The 24,410-nt window shown below is 37.0% G+C and overlaps 1 protein-coding gene across 3 annotated transcripts in view; it reads right to left on the bottom strand.

Moving 5' to 3' along the window:
* The window catches only part of TRPC6 (transient receptor potential cation channel subfamily C member 6), a 124,010-nt gene that overhangs the window by 46,970 nt on the left and 52,630 nt on the right, over nucleotides 1–24,410 (bottom strand). For all 3 annotated transcript variants that reach the window (XM_065881320.1, XM_065881321.1, XM_065881322.1), the window contains exon 2: nucleotides 1,429–2,203. In XM_065881320.1, the coding sequence (XP_065737392.1) occupies nucleotides 1,429–2,203 (775 nt within the window). The remainder of the gene's footprint in view (nucleotides 1–1,428; nucleotides 2,204–24,410) is intronic.

Below are 24,410 nucleotides of genomic sequence, written 5' to 3'. Positions count from 1 at the left end.
TAAAATAATATTAATCAGATTTTGAAGAAACTTCTCTAATTGAAGATAGCATAGCTCTCTGACTCACTGAGTCATGGGAGTAAAGTGAGAAGTAGGAAAGACTGAGACAGGATTGTAAGTGATCATTTGCTTATCCTGTACCCTCAGCTGCCAGGTAGCTAAAGGAAAAGCAGCATCCTCCATCCTGGGGGCCATTGAAAGGTTCCAGTCACCATTTACCTCCCCCTCTCTGCCTGGATGGATAGGACCCAAGGATAGATGGACACATGACATACCATGCTGGGTTTAACAGTGTTCCTTCAATGACAGAGGCACCAAGAAACTGCACAGGAGAGACCCCCAAAGTGTGGAATGTAGAGACATGCTTTCTCATAGCATAGAGAACAGAGAAAATAAAACCAATATTTATCTTTGTGTTATACTGTATTTGATGAATCAGCCCTGATTCCAAGCAGTGTATAGCTGAGTAATGGACAAAACCTCACCCTAAATAACAGTAATGTACAGCAGAACGTGATGAACACTGTAAGACAGGTCAGATAACATATGGAGGGAATTTAAAGGTGTATGTGTGTAGGTGTGTGACCTTAGACTAGGAATCTGAACTTTCACCCTTTCCAGATGTAGCACAAACCATGGGGAAAATGGCAGCATCTGACACGGTATCTCTCCACTTACCTTTTATTCAGAGACTGCTCAAACTTCCCTCAAAGCTACTACTTCTTCCATATCGACAAGCTTTTGTTTTGGATGTTACCTTGGCCTAAAATATCTTCTCCCTCATTCTCTGCCTTCCAAAATGCTACTCATTCTGCCATATACAGCTGAAACACCATTTTACATGTAACTTCCCCGACACCTAATGTGAATTAAATACTGCTTTCTCTGAACCATTACAGCACACAGCTTATAGTCCTATCTAGTAGTTTCATTTCTCTTTATACCATATTTATGCATGCATGCATCTGTCTCTCAAGTCAAACTACGACTTCCTTTATCATATTCATCTGTCTGACCTCAACAGCAGCTATCACCATGCTCTGAATATAGAAACAGTGTTTTACAGCAGACAGAATCTGGGTTTTAGAGATCAGCATTCATGGATTCTGATCCCAGCTCTGTCATTTTACCAGTTGTGGATCTTGGGCCTTACTTAACCTTTCTATGCCTCCATTTCTGCATCTGAAAAGGAACTAAGATCTTCTCAAGGTTGTGATAAGAATTAGACATAATAAATGCAAAATGTCTAGTGTATAGTAGATCATCTCCAAATGGTAGTGATCACAACTTTTACTCTATATAATAATGAGCTTGTTGGCAAAAAAAAAAAAAAATGTAAAATTGCCTACTGTCTACGATACCTAACAGGGTGTGAGTACATAGTGGAAGCTTGTAAATATACCTTGACTTCGACTCTTAAAGACCTACCTTGAACTCTTTCTCAATGTTGGCCAGCACTGCCAGCTCATTGCTAAGCTCTAAAGCTGTCATGACTGGATCTTCACTAGACAATGACAGGTAAGCTGGGCTTGCCAGGCCTTTGTAGGCATTAATTCTAGATCTGGAATGGCTGAAGGAGTCATGCTTCTGTTTCTGGTTGCATTCGCTGCACTTGCAGAAATAGTCATGAGGCCGTTCAATCCGAGCACCCTTCCGCAAGAGAGTGTGCACAATTTCATATTCCTGGCAGTGGGCAGCCAGAACGATTGGAGTCACATCATGGGAGAACCGTGTTCCGTCTTCATCATAGGCATAAAAATCATCTTGCTGGAGTTCAGACTGACTGGGGCTGGTTGCTAACCGCTTGCCTTCAGCAAAAGCTGGATGACTGAGAATGGCTTCCACAATCCGAACATAACCTTTACTAATAGCTAAAAGTAAGGCATCCCCAACACGAGACAGATTTTCTTTCTTGAGAAGAAGTTCTGTAATTTCCAGATGTTCATTGGCCACTGCCAGCTGCAGGGCATTCTGGCCCATGTAATCCACACAGTTAACATTGAGTGAGAGGCATTCTTCTAACATCTTCCTTACCACTGGGATGTTGCCATATTCAGCTGCATCTAAAAAGCGTTCCTCCTCAATAGATAGGTTTGTTGAGTGATCATTAAACATGTATGCTGGTCCTCGGTTAGCTAACCTTCTCCCCTTCTCACGGAGAACTGTCTGCCGCCGGTGGGTCAGTCTATTGTCGGTGCCCCGGCTGTAATAAAATAGAAAGATTGTGAACAAATCATATTAAGAGCATCTTAGTGTGTAAAATGACCTACCATTCATCTAATGCAATCCTCAAGTATATTAGATGTTGTCTCATCATCTCTAGACCAACTATAATACAAATGAAGATGCATTTATTTGTTAATGGATTCCAAGAACTCCTCTTTTTAGAAAGCCAAGCACTTTGCAGATTTTGACATTTTAATTTGGGGTGGAGATTCTGGCAATTCCCATAATCTCTCTGTGCCATGCACACAGAGATTAATGTGTGTTTTTCAATCGCAGATATTACAGATATAAGAAAGACCCAAAATGTCACCGTTATGACATACAGTGTAGAAATATAAAAAATAAGTAGGAAAATAGCAAATCCATTCAAGTTAACATATATTTATTGAGTTCCTCCTATGCCAGGGCCAGGCATTATATAAGGTCTGGAAAAAAGCAATGGTGGAAAAAAAGAAAGAAACCTTTCTGTCCTTAAAAATCTTGTAGTTCAAAGGGAGAAATGGGCAATTAGCATATTACCTTGTTATCAGCTGTTTAATTGTCATGATAAACTTATAGCAGGGGCATCTAACCTACCTTCTGGGAGAAAGTGACATGCTGAAAATGGAAGTATAGCAGGAGTCAGGGGACAGTGTGTTTGGGGAGAGTGTGATGAGGTCAGTTATAGGTAGAGAGCTTTCGCCAGCAGAGGGATCAACTGCCACAGCGTAGGTTTCATTAACAGGGACAATTAATGGATTGGACTCTGTTAGGCATTGTTCTAAAAATCACTGGTAACTTGAGAAAGTTGTGATCCAGGTGGTAAGTGGGAAGGAATGAGTCTGTGATGGAGACCGTGGTCAAAGAGGAGGCCAGCCTTCAATGTCAGCTTTCGTTCTGTGATAAGAAACAGTGATTCCTCCTCTGATCGAAATGCTACAATGAGGATTTTTTTCCCTAGTGATTCATAACTTTATGTCTTAAGGTGTTTCTGAGTTTGAAGGGCTGAAGCTTTGTCACTATCACTAACTGGAAACCCAAAAAGGACAAGTTCCTGCAGAATACAGAAGAGCCAGGTTAAAGGGGAGCCTGAAAAGAAGAAGAAAGGTGTGATTGATGATTAATGTCATAGATGCTTCTTCTCTTTATAAATGTTCTAAAAGCCATCCCTCTTCAAAGACTGTCACAAACTTCCCCATATAAAGAGAATTTAAATAGATCCAAAGACCCCATAAGCCATCTTCCCCTCCGATGTGGCCAGGCTAAGAGAAACTAATTTTCTTTCCATACTAACCCTTATCCATCTTTATACCAAAGCTCCAGGCAATGTTGACAATGGCAGTGTGATGCCCAAAGAAGTTAGCAAAATGTCAGCAACTCAGAAATAGGTTGTGGCTCTCCAAGGAGCTTCAAGAGTCTGCTGCCATATTCACAAAACTTTTTCATAGACTTTCGTTCAGCAGTGAACCCTTTAGCCAGCCATGGCCTCTTCAAAACTAACCAGGCTGATGTTTTACTGACAGCTACGTAATTTTTAAAAAAATGACATTAAGGGCCATAGCCAAACATGTGCTATAATACTAGTAATTTTTAAGATAGATCTTTAGATAATGTATCCATAGCTTTTATTAAGTAATAAGAGAATGATTTATATATCTATTTTGCTTTCTATAGCTATTGTTTTGTTTCCGATTCCATTTTAAATTGTACCCAAGTTATGTATGTGCATGTTTACAGACTCTAAAAGCTTGTTACAAAAAACAACAGTCCCTTATTCTTCACCTTCTCCATATCCTGATCCCCAGAGGAAATACATTTCAACTATTTTAGCTGGTTATTTTATAATTTAAATCCTTACATCCATATAACTTCATAATATTGCTATTTCTTGCTTTTTCAGATTTGGTATTATCTACAGACATCCCATTATGAAAGTTGAGTATTTAGCTCACTTTCACAATCTCCCACCTTACCTTCACATCCTTCTCTCTCTCTCTCTCTCTCTCTCATACACACACACACACACACACACACACACACACACACACACACACATGCTTCATGGTCTCTTATCATTCCAGTATAGTTATATCATAACTTTTGTTAGGTAGCTATTTACATTATGACAATGCAGGTGCTAGCTATAACTATGACAAGTAGTATATACTATACTGTGGTGTCTTTTCTGGTACAGCTTCCCTGTGTCCTGCAACCCAGTCTTTAAAAATCATCTTTCTGTATTCATATGCTTAATGTTCTATGTATTTATGAAATTCAACAAAACTAATCTCCTTCAGTATAAATCTTCTTTTAATACATTCAACATACTATGTGTTTTTTTTTTCAATTTTAGCTTCTTGAAGAATCTGCCTGTCACCTTCTGATCTGCTCATCTGGACCAGTTGCTACCTAGACTTCGTGAATATTTGTTGTCTTTGAATCTTCCTTTTAGCATCATTCCAAGGATTCTGTTTGCTTTGCTCTTGTGTTGGGTTCCTTACTGTCTGTATCCCAGATCTTCCTCTTTTTTAGTTTACTCCCTGGAGGATAGAGTAAATCCTCCAGGAGCTGACTGAGAAAGCAGGCATAGGAAATAAATTTCTTGAAATGTTGCATGTCTAAAAATGACTTTGTCTTACCTCCAAACTTAATTGGTAGCTTGGCTGGGTAGAGAATTCTAGGATGACAATAATTTTGAAAGTCTGGTTCTGTTAGATTCTAGTTTTTGTTAGTTGTTATCAAGGAGTATGATTCTAGAAATTCTCTTTCTCTCTGGTGCCCTACAATTACATGATCTTTGTTATTGAAGGGAATCTCTTTTCCTCTATAGTTCCAGGCACTCAGTAAACCTTTTAATGTGGAAAAACATGTCCTTCTTTTCTGAAGAATGCTTTTGATTTATTTCTCTGATAGTTTTGATTCTTGCTTACAGTGTTCTTTGTTTCTGGAACTCCTTTGTTTTGGATGTTGGACATTCTGGAATATCCTTTTACTTTTTTATCTTTTCTCTTCTATTTTCCAATGGTTTATCTTTTTGCATTGTACTCTGAAATATTTCTTCAACTTTATCCTCTAATATCTTTTGAAAATTTTTTTCTGCTATTACATTTTTAATTTTTAAGAACATCTTTTATTCTTCAAATGTTTCTGTTTATAAGATCTTTTCTGCTTTCAAAGACACAGTATCTTATCTAATTCTGGGGACATCAGTGATAAAAACTCTAACACAGATCAGAACACTTCAGAGAATTTATTCCTAAGTCACTTTTCTTATGTTTGTTTTTATATTTTACATTTTTTATGTTTGTTTAATACTTTGTATTAAAGTTATTCCTCAGGGCTTCCCTGGTGGCGCAGTGGTTGAGAGTCCGCCTGCCGATGCAGGGGACACGGGTTCGTGCCCCAGTCTGGGATGATCCCACCTGCCGTGGAGCGGCTGAGCCCATGAGCCATGGCCGCTGAGCCTGCGCGTCCGGAGCCTGTGCTCTGCAACGGGAGAGGCCACAACAGTGAGAGGCCCGCAAAAAATAAATAAATAAATAAAGTTTTTCCTCAAATAACTAGTGATCCTTAGGAGATATTCTTTTCCATTAAAAATAAATAAATATTATTTCTAATGTCTTTACAAAGAGAATGTAATTTTCTCCTACAAGAATCAGCCAGCGTCTAATGTTGATTTTGGCAAAAGGTGACTCTTGACGTAGAAGCGAGTTTCTAGAAAAGCAGCATTATTTCTGAGTTAACAGGATGGATGAAGTGAAAGAGATAAGAAGTCACCAAGATTTGTTGCATGAGCAACCATCCATCATTTCCTTCTGAAATTCTGAACCTTCTTCCCTTTTTCAATCACTTTTCTGACTTCTAATAAACTCGTTAGCCTTTCACTTCCTCTCTTGTCTTCTGTATAAATTACTTTCCATAGTTTCTGTTGTAGACAAGAGGAAGTTCAAAGATTAGAGGGAGGGGAGGTATCTGTTGAACATGGTTAATGCTTTGAAAATGAAAACCTGTAAAATTAAAGGAGAAAAGAGCTAGGATCAGGGGATTTATAAAAGTGAAATGAAAGTACTGTAACTAAAAAAAAAGGACACAAAATAATGCCAAGTACCAAAAGACGAAGGATCAAGCCTCTTTTTTGTTCTTTTTTTCCCCATAAGATTGAGAGAAATAATTATACCAGCCTAATTTATAGGATTAGTTCTAGGGTTAATTGAAATTATGAATGTGGAAAGCACTTAAATTTGGATTTCATCATTTTTACAGCCATAGGAATATGCGTTTATATGAAGAAGAAGGACACTGACTTTATAATTTTTCAGCTGTTATTCAATTAGAAAACCCACGAAAAGCCAAGGACTGTGATGGTAATTGATATAAGTGGTTTTTGTCTTTTTATAGAAAGAAAAATTATGATTAGCAACTTTACTCATATTTCAATTTTTTGTTGTTGTTGCTTTTTTTTTGGTACGCAGGCCTCTCACTGTTGTGGCCTCTTCAGTTGTGGAGCACAGGCTCCGGATGCACAGGCTCAGCGGCCATGGCTCATGGGCCCAGCTGCTCCACGGCATGTGGGATCCTCCCGGACCGGGGCACGAACCTGTGTCCCCTGCATCAGCAGGCGGACTCTCAACCACTGTGCCACCAGGAAAGCCCCTCATATTTCAAATTTTAACCTTGTTTCCAAAGTTTTATTTGTTCATATAACACCTCTAAATTTACATTGAGGTAGAATAAGCCTGAGTTGTGACATTTTTTAATTCTAAACTTTTAAAATAATGATTTATGATTTTAATGTTATTAATTTGAATAATGGCAAGTTCTATACTGGCAAGGCACTAATCCTAAGGATATATCCTATTTCCTTCTAAACTATTATGGCTTTCATACCTATAACTTCCATCCTTTTGAAGAACAGGAAAGACATTTCCAGGGAAAATGTTTTCTTCAGTTTCAAATCTTTTCCTGTCTCTATCACAAATTTTAATCATTTGCAGTTACATAAATTTCAGATATGTTTTTATTAAAAGGCCTGGATCATCATCATCTCTTTAGCACTCTGTCAATGAGAAAGCCAGATAAAGAATGTTGACAGAGGTGTTTAAGATTGTTTTAGGAAGAAAACTCTTAAATGTACAATGAAGGCAGTACTCCTTGCATGGGTAGTGAGATAAAGGGAAAGTGCTTGCACGTTGACAAAATGCATCCTTTACTGTCTCCTTATCATTCCCAACTGCCGTCTAAAGAAGCAACAAAAGGCTTCATGTATAGTATTTTGTCATAAGTGGTGCTGCTTAACCCTTGTTGAAATGCAAAAGCAAAATGTGTAAAACAGCTTTTTAAATGACAAACATTTGAAGCCTTTCAAGAAAGATACTAGATGTTGCCAGATTATAGAATGGATTTTATAAGGCTATATTATAGAATTGTACATTAATTGCAAATGTAACCTAGAAAAATTGTCTACTAGAAAGAGGAACAATAGCCCAAAGCACTATGTCAACAAAAGACACATTTTCGTTCCAGTTAAAGGGCACACTTTTGCAAAGTGGGCTCTTCTATTTAAGAAAAATATTTATTAAGATTGTTTTCTTCGTCCTTTTAGCTATATTTAGCATGGCTGAATGTTCAGTAACCTACATATTCATGACTGTATTTTTGTAATTTGCTTTATCACAGTACATAAATACCAGTTCTAGGAAGAATGTATCTAGCCACTGCCCCCATGGTACTCAAATATTGATTAGATCATGAAAACAAGTTTTACCTCATTTTCCTTATTCTTTTAGCTGGCAGAATAGTGCCTGTTGCCCCAGATAGTGAGAGGTGGAATAATCCATCTCTACTGAAAGTGCCAGCAATGTGAATTAGCTTTTGAGTCAAATGGACTGTGTGCTTGAGGCCAGAGCTCGTGCAGTAATTTCCTCTACATCCTGTTCAAATATGATGCACTTTTATCAAATAGAACTGCTCCTATACAAACTAAGCTCTATATTAAGTATCTAGCTTCACTTTTATTTTTTGCTTCAAAAAACCTTGAAATATTTAAATAAAGCACAATTCTACTAAAGCAGAAGTGTTGAAACATAAATGGCATGTAACTATTCCAGGCAGCATGGAAGAGCCACAGGAGTAGACTTTTAGGTGTATCCTAGGAAGGTGAAAATTAAGAAAATTCTAGAATGTATATTTTATTACATGCACAATTATCCATGGGAAAAATTAGACGTAGATATTTAGAGATTAACAACAAACACAACTAGCAATTTTGCATACTACTTTAGAAGGATAAATGATAAAAGTAATTTTATTCTAATTTTATAAAAATGAGACTGTTTTTACTCTACTTAATCTCTAGCCACACCTTCCTGGTCCTTTCTCTGGGGTTGAGGGAGCAGTAAACAATCAGAGTGGTTTTCCTTTCTCCCACGAGAGCAAGGACTACTTTGTCTTATTCACCACTGGATTCCCAGCACTTAGTAGAAAGGCACACTGCAAGTGCTCTGTACATAACTTCAAATGCATGAGTCCCTCTTGTCAAAGGAATAAAAATCAAAGACTGGGCTTCCCTGGTGGCGCAGTGGTTGAGAGTCCGCCTGCCGATGCAGGGGACACGGGTTCGTGCCCCGGCCCGGGAAAATCCCACATGCCGCGGAGTGGCTGGGCCCGTGAGCCATGGCCTCTGAGCCTGCGCGTCCGGAGCCTGTGCTCTGCAACGGGAAAGGCCACAACAGTGAGAGGCCCACATACCGCAAAAAAAAAAAAAAAAAAAATCAAAGCCTGTTTGCCCTCTATTAAGCCAATAGCACATCACCACGATATACAACCCTACAAAAAAAAAAAAAAGGAACACAACATGAAGGTTTAACCACAATGTGTCCTGGAGTACATAATATAGTTTGCATTCATTTCAAATAAGCATCAAGCTCAATAGCGAATGAAGAAAATTGAAAGGCATATTTTTTAAATGGCATCCTTGTGACTTGTCTTTGATCCAGAAGTGGAAATTTTCTTGTCCTTAAAGGTAAAACTAATATTCTCTCACCTCTATTGCTCTGTCTATCCTTGACACTGTGCATAGAGCATAACCACCCATCTTCACACCCATCTTCACAATGCATTACCAAATCCCTTTAACCTCCAGATATTTTTCAAAGTAACAGTTCTTTATTTTGATTCAGTTAGCTTCGATTTTCCCCATGGACTCCTCTCATTTCATCAAATACTAACGTTCTATTTGATCAGTCACACTACATCACAACACTGCCTTATTACTTTGAGAAGCAAAATGATAGAAACCTGAACTGTCTGTCACTTTCAGTTGGGAACCAGCAAAAGTGTGACTGAAAACTGTCTTGTGCATGTTATATATTTTTTGTTTGTTTATTTTTATCACCAGTTGGCATCTCACTTGTACAAAGTAGAAACCAAACTATATGAGAAAATGAAAACATGAGTAAATAATGGAACAGTTATAGAAACTTTACTTTTTGTAAAACAACTAAGTCTGAAATGTCATTGCTTCTTTTCAGCCTTCAGCTTGTGGTTTATTTCATGTGTCATGTCATCCTTCTTTGAAATGCTCTTTTGTAGATCTCTGGGCACATGCATTTATTTTGATCTATTTTGACAGAGTACTCTTGGAAATATAAAAAAGTTTATGTCTAATACAAGCAAGATATACCCCAATTATCTCATCAAAGAAACAGGTTTAAACCTTTTGCTTCTATTATCAACAGCCATCATAGTCCTGTGTATTACACAAGCATATTATCCTGTTCAACAATAAGTTCTGTATAAGACAGATTCCAGGCAGGAAAAAGACAGAATACCTAAATTAGGCAATCTGACGACTTTAATGAAGAGACTCTAGGAATGTGTTGGCAGGAGTTTGTGAAATCCAGCATGGTGCCCTACAGTACCCGGTCTAGGACAGTGTACGCTTCAGCCTGAAGGGGCAAAAGGAAGAAGAAGTTACAAGCAGTTAAACAAGGTAACTGTAAGGCAAGGGCCACTTGACAGCATTTCTGACCTTTGGTTGAGGGTAACAGCCAACCCACCAGGAGAGAGCCAGTGGAATTGATACCCTGACCTCACTCTCCTGCCCTCTGATATGATGGAGGGGCTCTCCCATGGGCTGTACCCAACCCAAGGGCTGGGGACAAAGGAGCCCATTGATACCGTCTACACAGTCTGCATTGATGCCAACCTGCCAGGCAGAGGAGAGTGTGCAAAGGGTGGAGAGTGGACCATGAGAGCGAAGCCAACAATACCCAACACATGCTCTCTAGGTGAACTTGACTTTGCCATGATTATATCCTTCAGAAATCACTGATGAAAACATATGCATAGAGAAAATGATGTGTTTAATTTTTTATTATGAGTCACTGATGCATCACCAGTTCTCACCTTTCTGAGCTTAATTTTCCCTCTATAAGCTATCTGTCAGGAAAGATACCCACATTCAATTTCAGGCAGTCCATTATTTTAAAAAATGAGACTTTAACTAAGAATCATCCATCCAATTTAGGCTTAGGAGGAACAACTCTGATCCTGAGGGTGAGAAAGTGGGTAATGTGATATAGAAACATTCAGAATTGCTTAGATTGTGTGTTCAGCACAGGCTGAAGCTGCTGACTGCTGGAGATAACAGTGCTAGACTGCAATAACAGATCTGGAACATGCTCTCAGTCTCTACCTCCGGGGCTAGATCCAACCACTCAAAATGTGGGTTTAAGTCTATATGCACCTGGAATGTATAAGAGAGTACAACTATAGAGAAAGATGACTAAAGGATGCAGCACATAGGTTAATTTATTTAGAAAACAAAATTATGGAATGCCTTTCTTTGCTGCTGATTCAGCACAATTTTAGATACCACTATCACACCTCACATCCACCATCAGGATCTTAACAGTTCACTCACTCATCAGTTCAAATATTTGCGCTTCCAGGCACTATGCTAGGCACATGGGGGACACAGCGAGGAAAGACACTTAAGGCATGGCAGAAAAAAGAGAAAAGTAAACAGAAGATTAGAGGGTGATGCATGTTATTAAAGAAAAGGTATAATGTGCCATATAAATGAATAACAAGGAGTCTTCAACTCAACCTGTTGGTCAGGGAAAGCCTTCTGAAGACATTTCCCTTCTTGTAAGAAAGAAGGAAAAGTTAGCAGAAGGGATGGAAGAGGAGAAAAACACTCCAGGCAAAGAGAACCATACTTGTTTGTATAAGTCAGTAGTCTAGAGAAAATGGAAAGATGTCCATTATGGTGAGAATGTACAGGAGTTCCCTCCCCCAAGGGACTTCTTATTCCTGGCTCAGGTTAACTGAAGATTGAGGGCTCAGGGTTTAGAAGCTGAGGTCTGGGTTCCATTGTTGATCTCAGTTCAACACATAGCATTTATACCTTAGGGCAGAAAGGTGAAAATTTAGGTAACTCCCAATGAGCTAAGGATTCCATTTTAGGAGATTCAAGCTTCAGAACTCAACTATTGGGTCTCCAGCTCAAGGGGTTTTGTTCTGAGGCATTTGGAGCTTACATAATTCAAGTTCACAAGTTTAGGACAATTAAGAACAAATTTATAGTTGCTGAGAACTGAGTATTTAGGGATCTGGACTTGAGGCAACTCTGGGGAGCTATGCCAAATACTGGGAAGAACATTGCTTTGAAGAAAGAAGGACTTTGTTGGGAATCTGGACTCTGTCACTTACTAGCTGTATCATCTCTCTGAGCATCAGATTCCTTAGCTTTTAAATGGGTGGATGGGGGGTGGGGAATAGTAGTTACTTTGCACGGTTACTATGAAATTGGTGACTCATGACATTCAGCTTAAGGCAATTCGACGCCTCATCTCTTATGGACTTCAAACCCTTCTTAACTATAATTGTTCAAAGCTTTCCAGTTTGAAGACGTTCTCTTTAATAAACAAGGTGGAAGGTAAGTAGTCATTAAATGGCTTTCCTTTCCCCAATGCAATCTCTTAAATTTGTGCCTAAAATAACAGATTGACCGTTCCTTGTTTTTCTCCTTGCTCTGTAGGTAAACATGGCTAACAAGCCATTTTCATTGCCTGAGTTTTTCTTTGTTTAATCTTTAAAATATTCTGTACTTCATTCTTGCTCACACGGTTCTTAAACTATGTTCTATTCTTTTTTCTTCATCCCTTGATTGTGTATTTCCCTTACCCTTCTCGTATACATGAGCTCTTTTTTTTTTTTTAAGATTTTTTTGATGTGGACCATATTTAAAGTCTTTATTGAATTCGTACAATATTGCTTCTGTTTTACGTTTTGGTTTTTTGGCTGTGAGGCATATGGGATCTTAGTTCCCCAACCAGGGATCGAACTCGCACCCCCTGCATTGGAAGGTGAAGTCTTAACCACTGGGCTGCCAGGGAAGTCCCCCTTACATGTGCTCTTAAAACCCAAATCCATCTTCAATTTCTAGTGCCAAGCACAAGCCAGGCACAAAATGTCTATGAATCTACAAGTGAATGAATAAGTAATAGAAAGAAAAAAGGATGAAAAGAAAAATTAATGGAGAGCATTCTGTTTTGTCACATTTTTAGGAGTTTCCCAACCCATTTTATTCCATATCAAGAACTTATTTTTTACTATACAATTAGAATATCATTTATCATCAATGACCAAATGTATAACAACCATACTACACAAGCTTCCTGTGCTGTCAGAGAGTCAAATTTTGAAAAGTGTATCCTTTATTTACCAAGTAAGGGTGACTCTTCATAATGTCCCTGCATCATTCAGGCAGTTGAGGGGAAGGTAGACAGACTACTCTGTAGGTGTAACCACATCTGCTTCACTTCCTACAAAATGACAGTGTATTCATTTAGGATTTCTCCTACCCAGAAGGATGTAATCTAATTAACAACACATCAGGTTTTAGCTCATGAATCTGTGGGATAAAATAATTTTATGTCTGAATATTAGAATGGTCACAAGGCTAAATCAACCAATTTTTATATACTCACTTGATAAAACTAAGATCTTCCAATAATCCACAATGTTCCCTTTTAAATAGGCTGGTTCCTTTGAAATATAGGGCAAAGTGTTAGAAATCATCATAAATAGTAAATGTTGCCTCAATGACTTTCAAAACTAATCTATATAACTTTGTCCTTTATACCATTCCTAGTATAGCAACGTCAGACTTTGTAAAGCTACACATTTTTTTCCTCATCCTGTGACCAAATTAGTAAATTTTCATCAAATGCTTCAGATTCACAGTGGTATAAAGCACAAATGCTTGAGTAACCTGACATGGATTCAGGTTCTGATATGCCCATTTTTTGACTCCCTGGCTTCCTCCAAAATAAGGATAATAATGACCCTATTTTACAGGATTTGTGGGAGGATTATAATATTGTATGTATTTTATTTGGAAATATCAGTTATAGCCCTTGCATAATACTAAGTGCTCTGCAAGTCTTAAGGAAGCTTAACAATCTTATGTAGTTTGTACTTATTATTCTCATTGAGGTAAAGATAATGTAAAGCATTTACTACTTGATAATAATAAGTGCTCAATAAATAGTCTTAATTTTTATTATTATTCTACTGTATTTTAAAATAATTTTTACTTGTAATAAATTCAAATATACTTGTCCACCCTCAGTGAGAATGAAACATGGCAATTTGGTAGAGTTTGATTTTGAGCATGCCAATTGTGTCAAGTAAAGTTGTAAGTTCACTATATAGTTACTATAATTTTTCTAGCTTTATAAATAAAATTTTATAAAATTTATATAAATAAAATTAAAACACATGTACAATGTTGGTAGGAATGTAAATTGGGGCAGCTGCTAGGGAAAACATATGGAAGTTCCTCAAAATATTAAAAATAGAACTACCATATGATTTAGTAATTCCATTTGGGTATGTATTCAAAGAAAATGAAATCACTATTTCAAAAAGATATCTGCGTCCCCCCATGTTCATTGCAACATTATTTACAACAGCCAAGACATGGGAACAACTTTAGTGCCCATAGTTGGATGAATGGATAAATAAAATGTGATGTATATATATACAATGAAACATTATTCAGCTGTTAAAAAAAAAAAGGAAACCCTGCTATTTGCAACAACATGGGTGGGCACCAATGGCGTTATGCTAAGTAAAACAAGTCAGACAGAGGAAAAAAAAAAAAACACTGTACAATCTCACTTATATGTGGCATCTAAACAAAGCAAAACAAAACAACAAAAAACCTGAGCTCATAGACACAGAGAACAGATGGGTGTTTGCCAGAGGCAGGGGGTAGGGAGTGGGGTCAAAATGGGTGAAGGGGGCCAAAGGTACAAACTATCAGTTATAAGATAACTGAAAGTTGCTAAGGGAGTGGATCTTAAGAGTTATCATCGGGCTTCCCTGGTGGCGCAGTGGTTGAGAGTCCGCCTGCCCATGCAGGGGACACGGGTTTGTGCCCCGGTCCGGGAGGATCCCACATGCCGCGGAGCCTGTGCGTCCGGAGCCTGTGCTCCGCAACGGGAGAGGCCACAACAGTGAGAGGCCCACGTACCACAAAAAAAATATCATCACAAGAAAAAAATATCTGCAACTATATGTGGTGATGGATGTTAACTAAACTTATTGTGGTGATTATTTTGCAATACATACGAATGTCAAATCATTAAGTTGTACAGCTAAAATTAATACAATGTTATGTCAATTATCTCTCAACAGAAAACAAAATAATATAAATACAATTATTGGAAAAACACTTATGAACATATATTTTATATTAATTTGACTAGAACTGGGAGGATGAGAACCGACAACTACTGGGGTTTATTATGTGTCAGTCACTTTATAGATATTATTTTATTTAATTTTCACTGCAGTTGGTAAAGTTGGCTTTGTTACTTCCACTTTACACATGAAGAAATGTTCGGTGATCAATAGGGATCAGAAGTGGTATACATAGGGAAAAGTGTTGTTGTTATATTTTTAATACAGCTGAAAAAGAAAAGCTAAGACTGAGTACCTTAAGAAAATGTTTATGAATTCTCTACAGTACCTAGAACTAGTTATGATCTATAGAACACTCCTTGAGTTCATACTAGTAACAAATAGTAAAGCAAGATTGTAAACTTATCTTTGCAGATATTGTATTTCATTTTTTAAATCTTATTTTTATTACTGTGAAACATACATGCTGAAAGAGCTACGATTTAAGTTTAATAATAAAATTAACACCATTTACCAACCCTGCCCCCCATCTGTCCTCTAAGAATTAGATCACTGATAATTTTGGAAACCTCTGTGTGCCCATTTTGAACTAGTACTATCTCCCCCTGAGCTCCAACAAGTGACCACTACACCACCACCTAGCTTTTGGGTTAAACGTTCTCAACTTTATTGCTATAGCTTTTCCATCTTTGTATGCCCTAAATAATATAGATCAGTTTGGAAAACTTAAGTACTTAGCACAACCCTGGAAGAATAAGGAAAAGGAAATATTGCCACTGTTACACTGTTGGGGGAAGGTTCCTACAATATGACAAGAAGAGCAGAGTCTGTGGTTCACTGTCTGGCTCCAGCTTCCCTGACAGTTGACAAGGGCCCCTGTAGGTTAGGCAGTGATGGATCACCTGGAGTCCTAGGAAACATGGGGCTCACCAGAGCTGTAGCATCTGGCCAGACATCTGGCAAGGCATCTGGCCAGCCTTCTGCTGCTCGTGACTCTACTACAGTTATTCTGTAGGAGTAGGTCAAGGCAAATCACCTCAGAAAGGAGAGGGGCTCACCCTTTTCCTACTTATTCCATAAGTCTTCTAGATGTAGGTTATCAGCCAAGTCTTCACTTCATCTCCTCTTTATCTTTAAAAACCAATTTCACAAAAACAAAACACTGAATTACACTGGAAGTTACATAGCGAGACTAGCCGTACTAGCTGTAAAGCTACTAGTTATGCTGAGCCAAGGATGGAATATGTCTATCTCCATTTTCAGCTATATTCAACTTTTAGAGGCATGGTCAATGAGCTTCTATTTAAAATGGGACTTTCAAGACAACTTGAGCTATAAAAGTTATATGACTTCTCTAAAGTAAGGGGAAAAGGAAAAAACAAACTCAGTGAAACCAGTGAAGTCATTGCTTTGATAAAACACAAAGCAAACCTAGCTGACTAACTTCTGGAGGCTTTGGTATCACGTGAACAAAAAATAAGAGTCTACGATTCTACAGAGAAGTTATTCTTAACTTATAATTCTTCTTTTATGGTAATAATGGACTTCAGTTCCTATAGTTATAACTCAAACCATTTTTTATTAACTGCATTATATTGCTCTGCTAGAACGTTTAAAATTGAGAACCCTGTCCAAGGGTCACAGTCTAAGCATACTATTCTATGATTATTATTGCCATCAGTCACTTAGTGAATGTAAGTTACTTAAATGTCTGAATGTATGGGATACATTTCTGCATCACTTTCACTTTACCTACCAAGGCAATAATAGTAGAATCACAGACTGAAAGTATCAGAACGGCACTTAGAAATTGTCTCTTTCAACTTTCTCACTTTTCAGGTATCTGTCTTAAATTTTTCTGTAAGAGGGAATATATATAAATTATTTTTAAAAATTATATAATTACCTTCTATATGAGAAAACTGAGGCCCAAAGTAACTTGCCCAATGTTAAATAGCTTCTTATAACCCTGAACTGTTGACTCATTTTCACTCTAAGATGATATTAACTTAAAATAAATTAGTTATTTAAAGGAAATTAGTTTCTGGTCCTGTTAAGAGGACCTTTCTTACGATAAAGATCAAATTTAACAAACAACTATTGTTCCTCAGATATTTCCATAGCTGGTGCTAAATTTATTCCCATATAGATTGTGGCCAGGTCAAAGCAGAAAAGGCCAAAGAGTTGGCTGAGTCTATAATCCTCATTTCTTTGCTGAAGCCCAGAGTAGTAATACAATCCATAAGTAAATTCACTCATTGATGTTACTGTGGCACTGAGCCAACTGGGTCACTCCGATGTTTACCACCAATTCAACTCAGAGAAAAGCATCAGTTTTCCTCTCTGGTCTTCTATTTTCTTGCTTTTAAAGCAATCTCTAAGGGCCATTACAGTTAATACTAATTTGATTCTCTTTATTTTAAATAAGTAGAATATTTATCTTCATTTTCAACAGCTTTGAGGATACAGACTAAGCAGAATAACGTGAAATCAGGTGAAAACTGAGGGAAAACATTTAACAATATGATGTTTTCTCCAAAACTGCTTCTCTTATCTTGTGCCCCGTCTCAGTTAATGGCATTCCAATCTTCTAGTTACTCAAGAAAAAAAAATCCCAGTGTTATGCTCCCATCTTAGCCCAGGCCTTTTTGTCTAAATTATTGCTATAGTTTCCATCCTGCTTCCGTGCCTCTTTGCAATCACCACCATCCAAGGAAGACTATTCTTACCACATAGCAAAGTAATACTTTAAAAATGTTAGTTAGATCATATCAACTCTCATCTCAAAACCCTACAAAGGCTCCCAGTCTCAAAACAAAAGCAGAGTCCTTACTATGACCTGTAAGGAAGGCCCAGCACAATCTGACTTTGTATTGGTTCTCTGTATCCACCCTGTATTGGAACCCAACCCCACTCAATCCTTTTTCTCCAGCCACACTGACCTCCTTGCTCTTCCTTTATGTACCAAGTGTGCTGGCGCTTTTGCACTTCTTCTACCCTCTGCCTGGAAACTCTGCCCCTGGTATCTGAGTACGCACCCCCAGTTTCTTCAGGTCTTCACCTTCTCATTGAGGTCTTACCTGGCTACTATTTAAAGGTAAAATCCTAATCTCTAACATTCCCTGCTTTTTTTCATCTTACCACGTATCACACATCTATATGTTTTAATTATTTATCTTGTTTACTGTCTGCCTCTCTCACAAGAATGTAGATTCTATAAAGGTATAGGGTCTTTTTCCTAATGTATTCTCAATGCACCCAGTAAATTCTCAGTAGATGTCTGCTGAATGGATGAAAGCATGAATAGATACAACCTGGATTGACTGCCTATAAGAAATTGTTTGGTGTAGCTTCAGTGACAGCATTATATAGAGGGTTTTTTTTTTTTTTTACGAAATCAATGCAATCTATAAAGCTCTAGCAGATTAGAAACAAAAAAGATAGAAAACACAAATTATCAATGTCAAGAATGAAAAACGTGACATCATTACAGATTCTACAGATTTAAAAGGATAATAGGAGAATATTATGAACTACCTTATGCCTATAAATTTGACAACTTGGAATAGCAAAGGATTTTAGATATGATACCAAAATAATGATACATGAATTTTAAAAAAATGGTAAACTAGTCTTCATCAAGATGAAGAACTTTCACTTTTTGAAAGACAATGTTAAGAGAATTAAAAGGAAAGCCACTGACTGGGAGAAAATACTTGCAAATTACCTACCTAATAAAGGACTTGCATCCAGAATATATAAAGAACTTTCAAAATTCAATAATAAAAATTCAATTAAAAAGGCAAGAAAGAATCCAATAAAACAAAGAACCCACTTAAAAATAAGCAAAGATTTGACAGATTTGAAATCATCAAAAAATAAATATCAATGACAAATAAGCATAGGAAAAAATGCTCAATATTATTAGCCATTAAAGGAATGCAAATGATAACCTTTATAAGATACAATTGCATACCTATTAGGATGGCTAAAATTAAAGAGAATGATCATACCATGTTTTGGTAAGGATGCAGGACAACTGGAACTTTTTTCTGTTCCTTTTTTTTGTTGTACAAGATTCCTAGTTCAATTGCACCCTCTCTGTCAGTATTTCAAAGCTCAGATAGGTTAGTGGATTGTTGCTATTTTGGTGGTGGGAGATGAGATTGTATATTCTCCAAATTTCTGGTTATCTATTGTCTTCCAGGACAGACAATAGATAACCAGAAATTTGAAATGAAGCTTCTTTTTCACTTCTTTTATCTTTCACTACCTAATAACCAAAGGGGGCTTTTCACATCATTTTTACCTTTCCCGCAGATGGTACACATTTTGAAGAATGCTCTTTGAAACCATACATTCCCTATAATCCTTTACCTATAGTTCAGGCTCTGATCTACCAGGGCACCTTTTTTAGTATTTTTCAGACTTAGAGTCGGCTTAGTATTTCTGACAGTAGTTATAGGTCAATGAGAGAGTATTCACTAGACTTCTTCTTCTCTCTTCCATGTAGTTTTTCTTGGTCTGTCCTTGCTTGCACCAAAGCAAGCCAGGGTAGAGGAGGAGAGTCAGGAAGATGAGATCTTGCACTAGGATTTAGTAGGTTTTTTTCCTTTTTCTTATTACTGTTATTTTGAAGTTTGATCATTCTCTGTTTTCAAGTTATACCATGGGCATGGTTTCTGTGAAATTTTATTTACCCTTTCTTGTTCCTTACTGTTTGTAAGATATATTAGAAGACTGGAAGCTAGGCAATGGCCCTTGTCTTCCATTACCTGGAATTTTCTGTTCTTTTGTCTTTATTCTGAAATATTTTAAATCAACAGTACCAGAAATATACATAGATTCCACTAATCTTTTGAGACTAACTCTGTGATAAAACCAATTTCAATCTTCAGTAGAGAGTAGAAAAGCAAACGTTCCATATTTCCCCTTAGGTTAGACAGTTGTTCACTTCACAAATACTTATCTCTGGCTGAAATTGAAACAGAACAAATTGAAAAAGACCATACCTATTCATTTGACATAAAAATGTATCTAATCACTACTCGAATACTCTGCTCTGCTTGCAATGATTATTTGTCATGTATATATAAATACATATATAAAAAGTTGTTTATAATTTATAAAATTTATAATTATAAAAAAGTTGTTTAAAATTTTTCTGATTATTAAAAGATTAAAAGTGGATACAGTGATTCCACGTGAAATTTTCTGCCCCTCCCATGTCAAAATCTGAGGAAAACAGTCTTTCCTCTCTCACTCCTGTGCCCCTGTATTCCTTTGTGGTTCTAAAATTATAATGGCTAATTTGGAAGCTATCTCTCTAAGCTAGACAGGCTCTGTCCTTGCCAAAGTCAACGTGAGATTACTCAGTGATAGCCAGCTGCCTGTCTCCAATAGGTTCATTAGCACTTCTCCAATCTAAAAGTAGACTCTCATTTGTATTACTTTTTATCTTTACTGTAGTCTTACTTTTACAAATTTGGGACTGTGGGCTCGTCAAGGGACTCAGGTGAATTTACCAAGAGATGGGAACTTCAGTGTCTGTCAGACCTTTTTTTATCCTTTAGATCTGAATATATTTAAGTCAAAAAGTAATTCTACCATATTGTAAGAGCTTTGATTTCAAGACTGGGTCTTTCATTTCAATATTCCCCATTTCCCAAAACAGTGAGTAGCAAGAAGTATGATATGTGAGTATAGTGTTATAAATATGACCTTTATAAAATACAGCAAAATTTGATAACAATGGTTATCTATGGGTGGGTGGTAGAATTTCCTATAGTTCACTTGCAATATTTTTTAAAATTTTTATTTGTTAATAGCAGATTCATAACTATAATCACATTTTTGCCTGATTATTATTTATTTTTTTTTAATAAAAATTGATTATACTGAAGGTTTACAATATGATGATTTGATATATGTATACATAGCAAAATCATTACTACAGTCAAGTTAATTAACATATCCATTTATTCACATAGTTACCTTTTTTGTGAGGGTAAGGGACCTGAAATTACTCTCTTAGCAAATTTTCTGTATTCAATACAGAATTATTAACTATAATTATCATGCTGTATATGAGATGTCTAGCCTGTTCATCTTACATAACTGCAACTTTGTACCTTTTGACCAACATCTCCCATTTCTCCCCACTCCCCGTCCCTGGTAACCTCCATTTTACTCTATGCCTCTGTGTATTCAACTTTGTTAAATTCCACATATGAAGTGACATCAGCCTGAAATACTTTTTAAATAATTTCTTTTTCTTTGATTTAAAATGAACACACCTGCTTCATTCACTTTCCAATTATTGCTCACTTGCTATCCCTTAGAAATATAAAGTAAAAGTCTAGTGCCCAATTTTGTTAGCCACTGATTTTATATAACCATGAAAGAAACAATTAAACAAAATGAAATTAAACATCTCAAAGTAATAACATTTTTGGAACAAAGACATAATGGTCATTAGTCTGGAAAAGTAGTGGAAAGGCAATGTGGTAGAACATCTTGGCTTTGGAGTCAGATGGAATTTGATTTGCATCCCAGGTTTGTGACCTATTAAATGTGTGATCCTGAATTGGTAACTTAATCCCTCTTAGCTTCAGTTTCACCAGGGGAGTAAGAATACCAACGTTACAGGGGTTTTTTAATAAGTAGGAAAAAAATTTAAATAATCCACAGCAAAGATGCTTAGTCTTAGAATTTTTAGGATTTGATGATTGATTAAATGGAAAGGACAAGATAAAGGGAAGAGAGAAGGATGACACTAATATTTCTGGCTTGGATGAATACATCTGAGCTGAAACCTAAACAACGAGAATGAATTAGCCAGGTACAGGTGCAGTAAGGGAGAAGAGAATGTTCTAGAAAGAGGAAGTACATGCACAAGGGGCAGATGATGAGCATGAACATAACATGTCCTTGGAACTCAAGGTAGTTTAGTTACACTTGAGGGTCAAGCGTAACAGGATAGCTAGAGATTAGGATGGAAGGAAAATGGCATTCCAACCAAGAAAGACTTTTTGAGACATAATGCTGTGTTTGGACTTAATCCCAAGGGTGATGTGGAGACACTGAAAGCTTCTAAATTAGATTTAGAGTGGACAGAAGCAAGGGACAGGAGGCAGGATGACCAGCTGGGAGACTATGGCTAAAAGTTGGGTGTAAGACAATGGTGACCTAAAGTAAGGTAGCAGGAATGGGGACTAAGGAACACATCAGGAAAGCCTTTCCTGATCCCCTAGGATAGGAGCAGCTACTTCTCTTCTGTGTTCCATAGCCCTTTGTGCTCACTACCTGCATTGTAGGGTGCTTATCACAATGTGTTTTCATCACACAGTAGAATGTAAGTTCCAAGAGGACAAGAACCATTTTTTCCCCAGGCCCTTACACAATTTCTGGGACGTGGAGAGTGTTTAATATATATCAACATTAATGAAAAAGCGTAAATATGAATCTCTCTTCCTCCCATTCTGCATCTTTCCTTTGAACAATGACTACTCGTGGGGATAATGCAGACACCTTTAAATAATGGAATTGTTTCCTCCAATGGAGAGAGGACCACTATCATCCCCATAAAAGTTTTGAGTGCTAACTTCCATGTGAAATTGTATTAAACACTGAACATAAGTTAACTATGGTATATTTTCTGTCCTTAGAAGTTTATATATGATATATACTTTTTAACTTTCAAAAAAATATTATATATCTTAGTTTCCCTTTCTCCTCTTAAAGTCAACATCAATAAACACAGTTATTTTTTACTGAACGGATTTTTCCAGATGTGTTATTCCTAAATTGTCTTTTGTTTGTATATAAAAATTCTTTCTAGAAGGTTCTGATATCAAAAGATGATTTTATTAGATAGGTTTATCTCCCAAAGTATAGGAAATGTACATTTTTTAATTAGGTTACGTTTCTAATGAGTTACACTATTTCACGGTACACACAAAGGCTGAAGGGATGGAAAAGGTTACAATTTCAAAACATATTGTATAAGTACAAGGTTGTGTAGTATTTTATACATCGTTGTACTTAAACTGGGGAAGGAAATATGACTAGCAATATAAGAGCACAGCATCAAAATACTGGTGAGTCAATCCTGATGTGTTTTAACTTTATGCATTTTTCATAATTCTCTTATTCAATCCACTCTTCCAATTAAGCTGTTACCTACTAGTCCCATTAGGGTCAGAACAGGAGGCATTTACTGTATTTTCAACACGTTAATGTGGGAAAGAAGAGGGCACTGGATGTTTGGTTTAAAAAAGTTACCCCCAGGTAGCAAAAGTTTTCAAAAGTTTTGAATAGACCTATTATCTCCATCCTCTCAACCTTATACTCTCCTCAACTTATTCTAATCAGGATTTTGTATTTAACTACTGAATTGAACACTTTTCACCAAGGTGGTTGTTGACTTCTACTGTGAAAATTCAAAGTCAATTCATCTATACTCATCCTGCTTGTTGTTCCGGCATCAAAGACACAAACAAGTATTTCACCTTCTTAAAAGATTTATTTTCTCTAGGTTCCTGAGATACCAAATTCCCATGTTCTTCTCCTATCATACTAGCTTCTCCTTTTCAGCCCCTCCCCCTTGCCTGACCTCTAAATGTTATAATATCCAGGGTCCTTGTTCTGGTTCCCTTTCTCTTCTGTATTTCCACTCACTTCTTAGAAGAGCTCAACCAGTATCTGGCTTTAAATGTCAAATCAATATACCCAGATCTAGCCTCATCCCTGAGGCCATTGATCCCACTTCATGATGCCTAATACTCATTTAAAATTTAATATGACCAAAATGGTACTCTTATATCCCATTTTTTCCTGTTTCCCAATTTTCCTTAACTCAGCAAATGGTCCCACCATCGACCTTAGGCCAGAAAACTTAGAGTAGTCCTTAATCTCTGTCTTTCCCCTACATCTAATACCTATATATCAATAAAGTTTTCAGTGGTTCTGCCTCCAAAATATATTTGGAACCTAATACATATCAATGTTTCTACTCCTAAAATCCTGGCCTAAGCCTCCATCACCACTTCCCTGATATTCCACAATAACTCCATAACTGCTCTTTTGCATCCATTCTTGCCTCTTACACAGAGGTCCAAATATTTTCTCAAAATATAAAATCAGACAGTATACGTGGTTTGGTAAAAGACAAACAAACAAACTCCAATAGTTTCCCACTGCAATCAAATAGTGTTAAACTCTTTCCCAAGGCAGATTAGGAAAAAAATCAAATAGGTAACTAGCAGTCTGATTATATATGGCTCATTCTTCTCCCTATTTTCTATTCTGATCCAGGGACACTGGCTTTGTTGCCATTGCTGTTCCTGGAATATACCAGGCCCATTCCTGTTTCGGGGTCTCTCTAGTCTACATGGAATGAACTTCCCTCCAGATTTACATGTAGCTCTCTGCTCCTCAGACATTACTTCCTTGTACAGCCTAGCTAAGGAAGCTCTACAGCCTATCATATT

This window comes from Phocoena phocoena, chromosome 8 (genome assembly GCF_963924675.1).
Source record: "Phocoena phocoena chromosome 8, mPhoPho1.1, whole genome shotgun sequence".
NCBI lineage: Eukaryota > Metazoa > Chordata > Mammalia > Artiodactyla > Phocoenidae > Phocoena > Phocoena phocoena.
The sequence above is the reverse complement of the archived record's forward strand: the minus strand, read 5'-3'. Positions and strand labels throughout refer to the sequence as shown.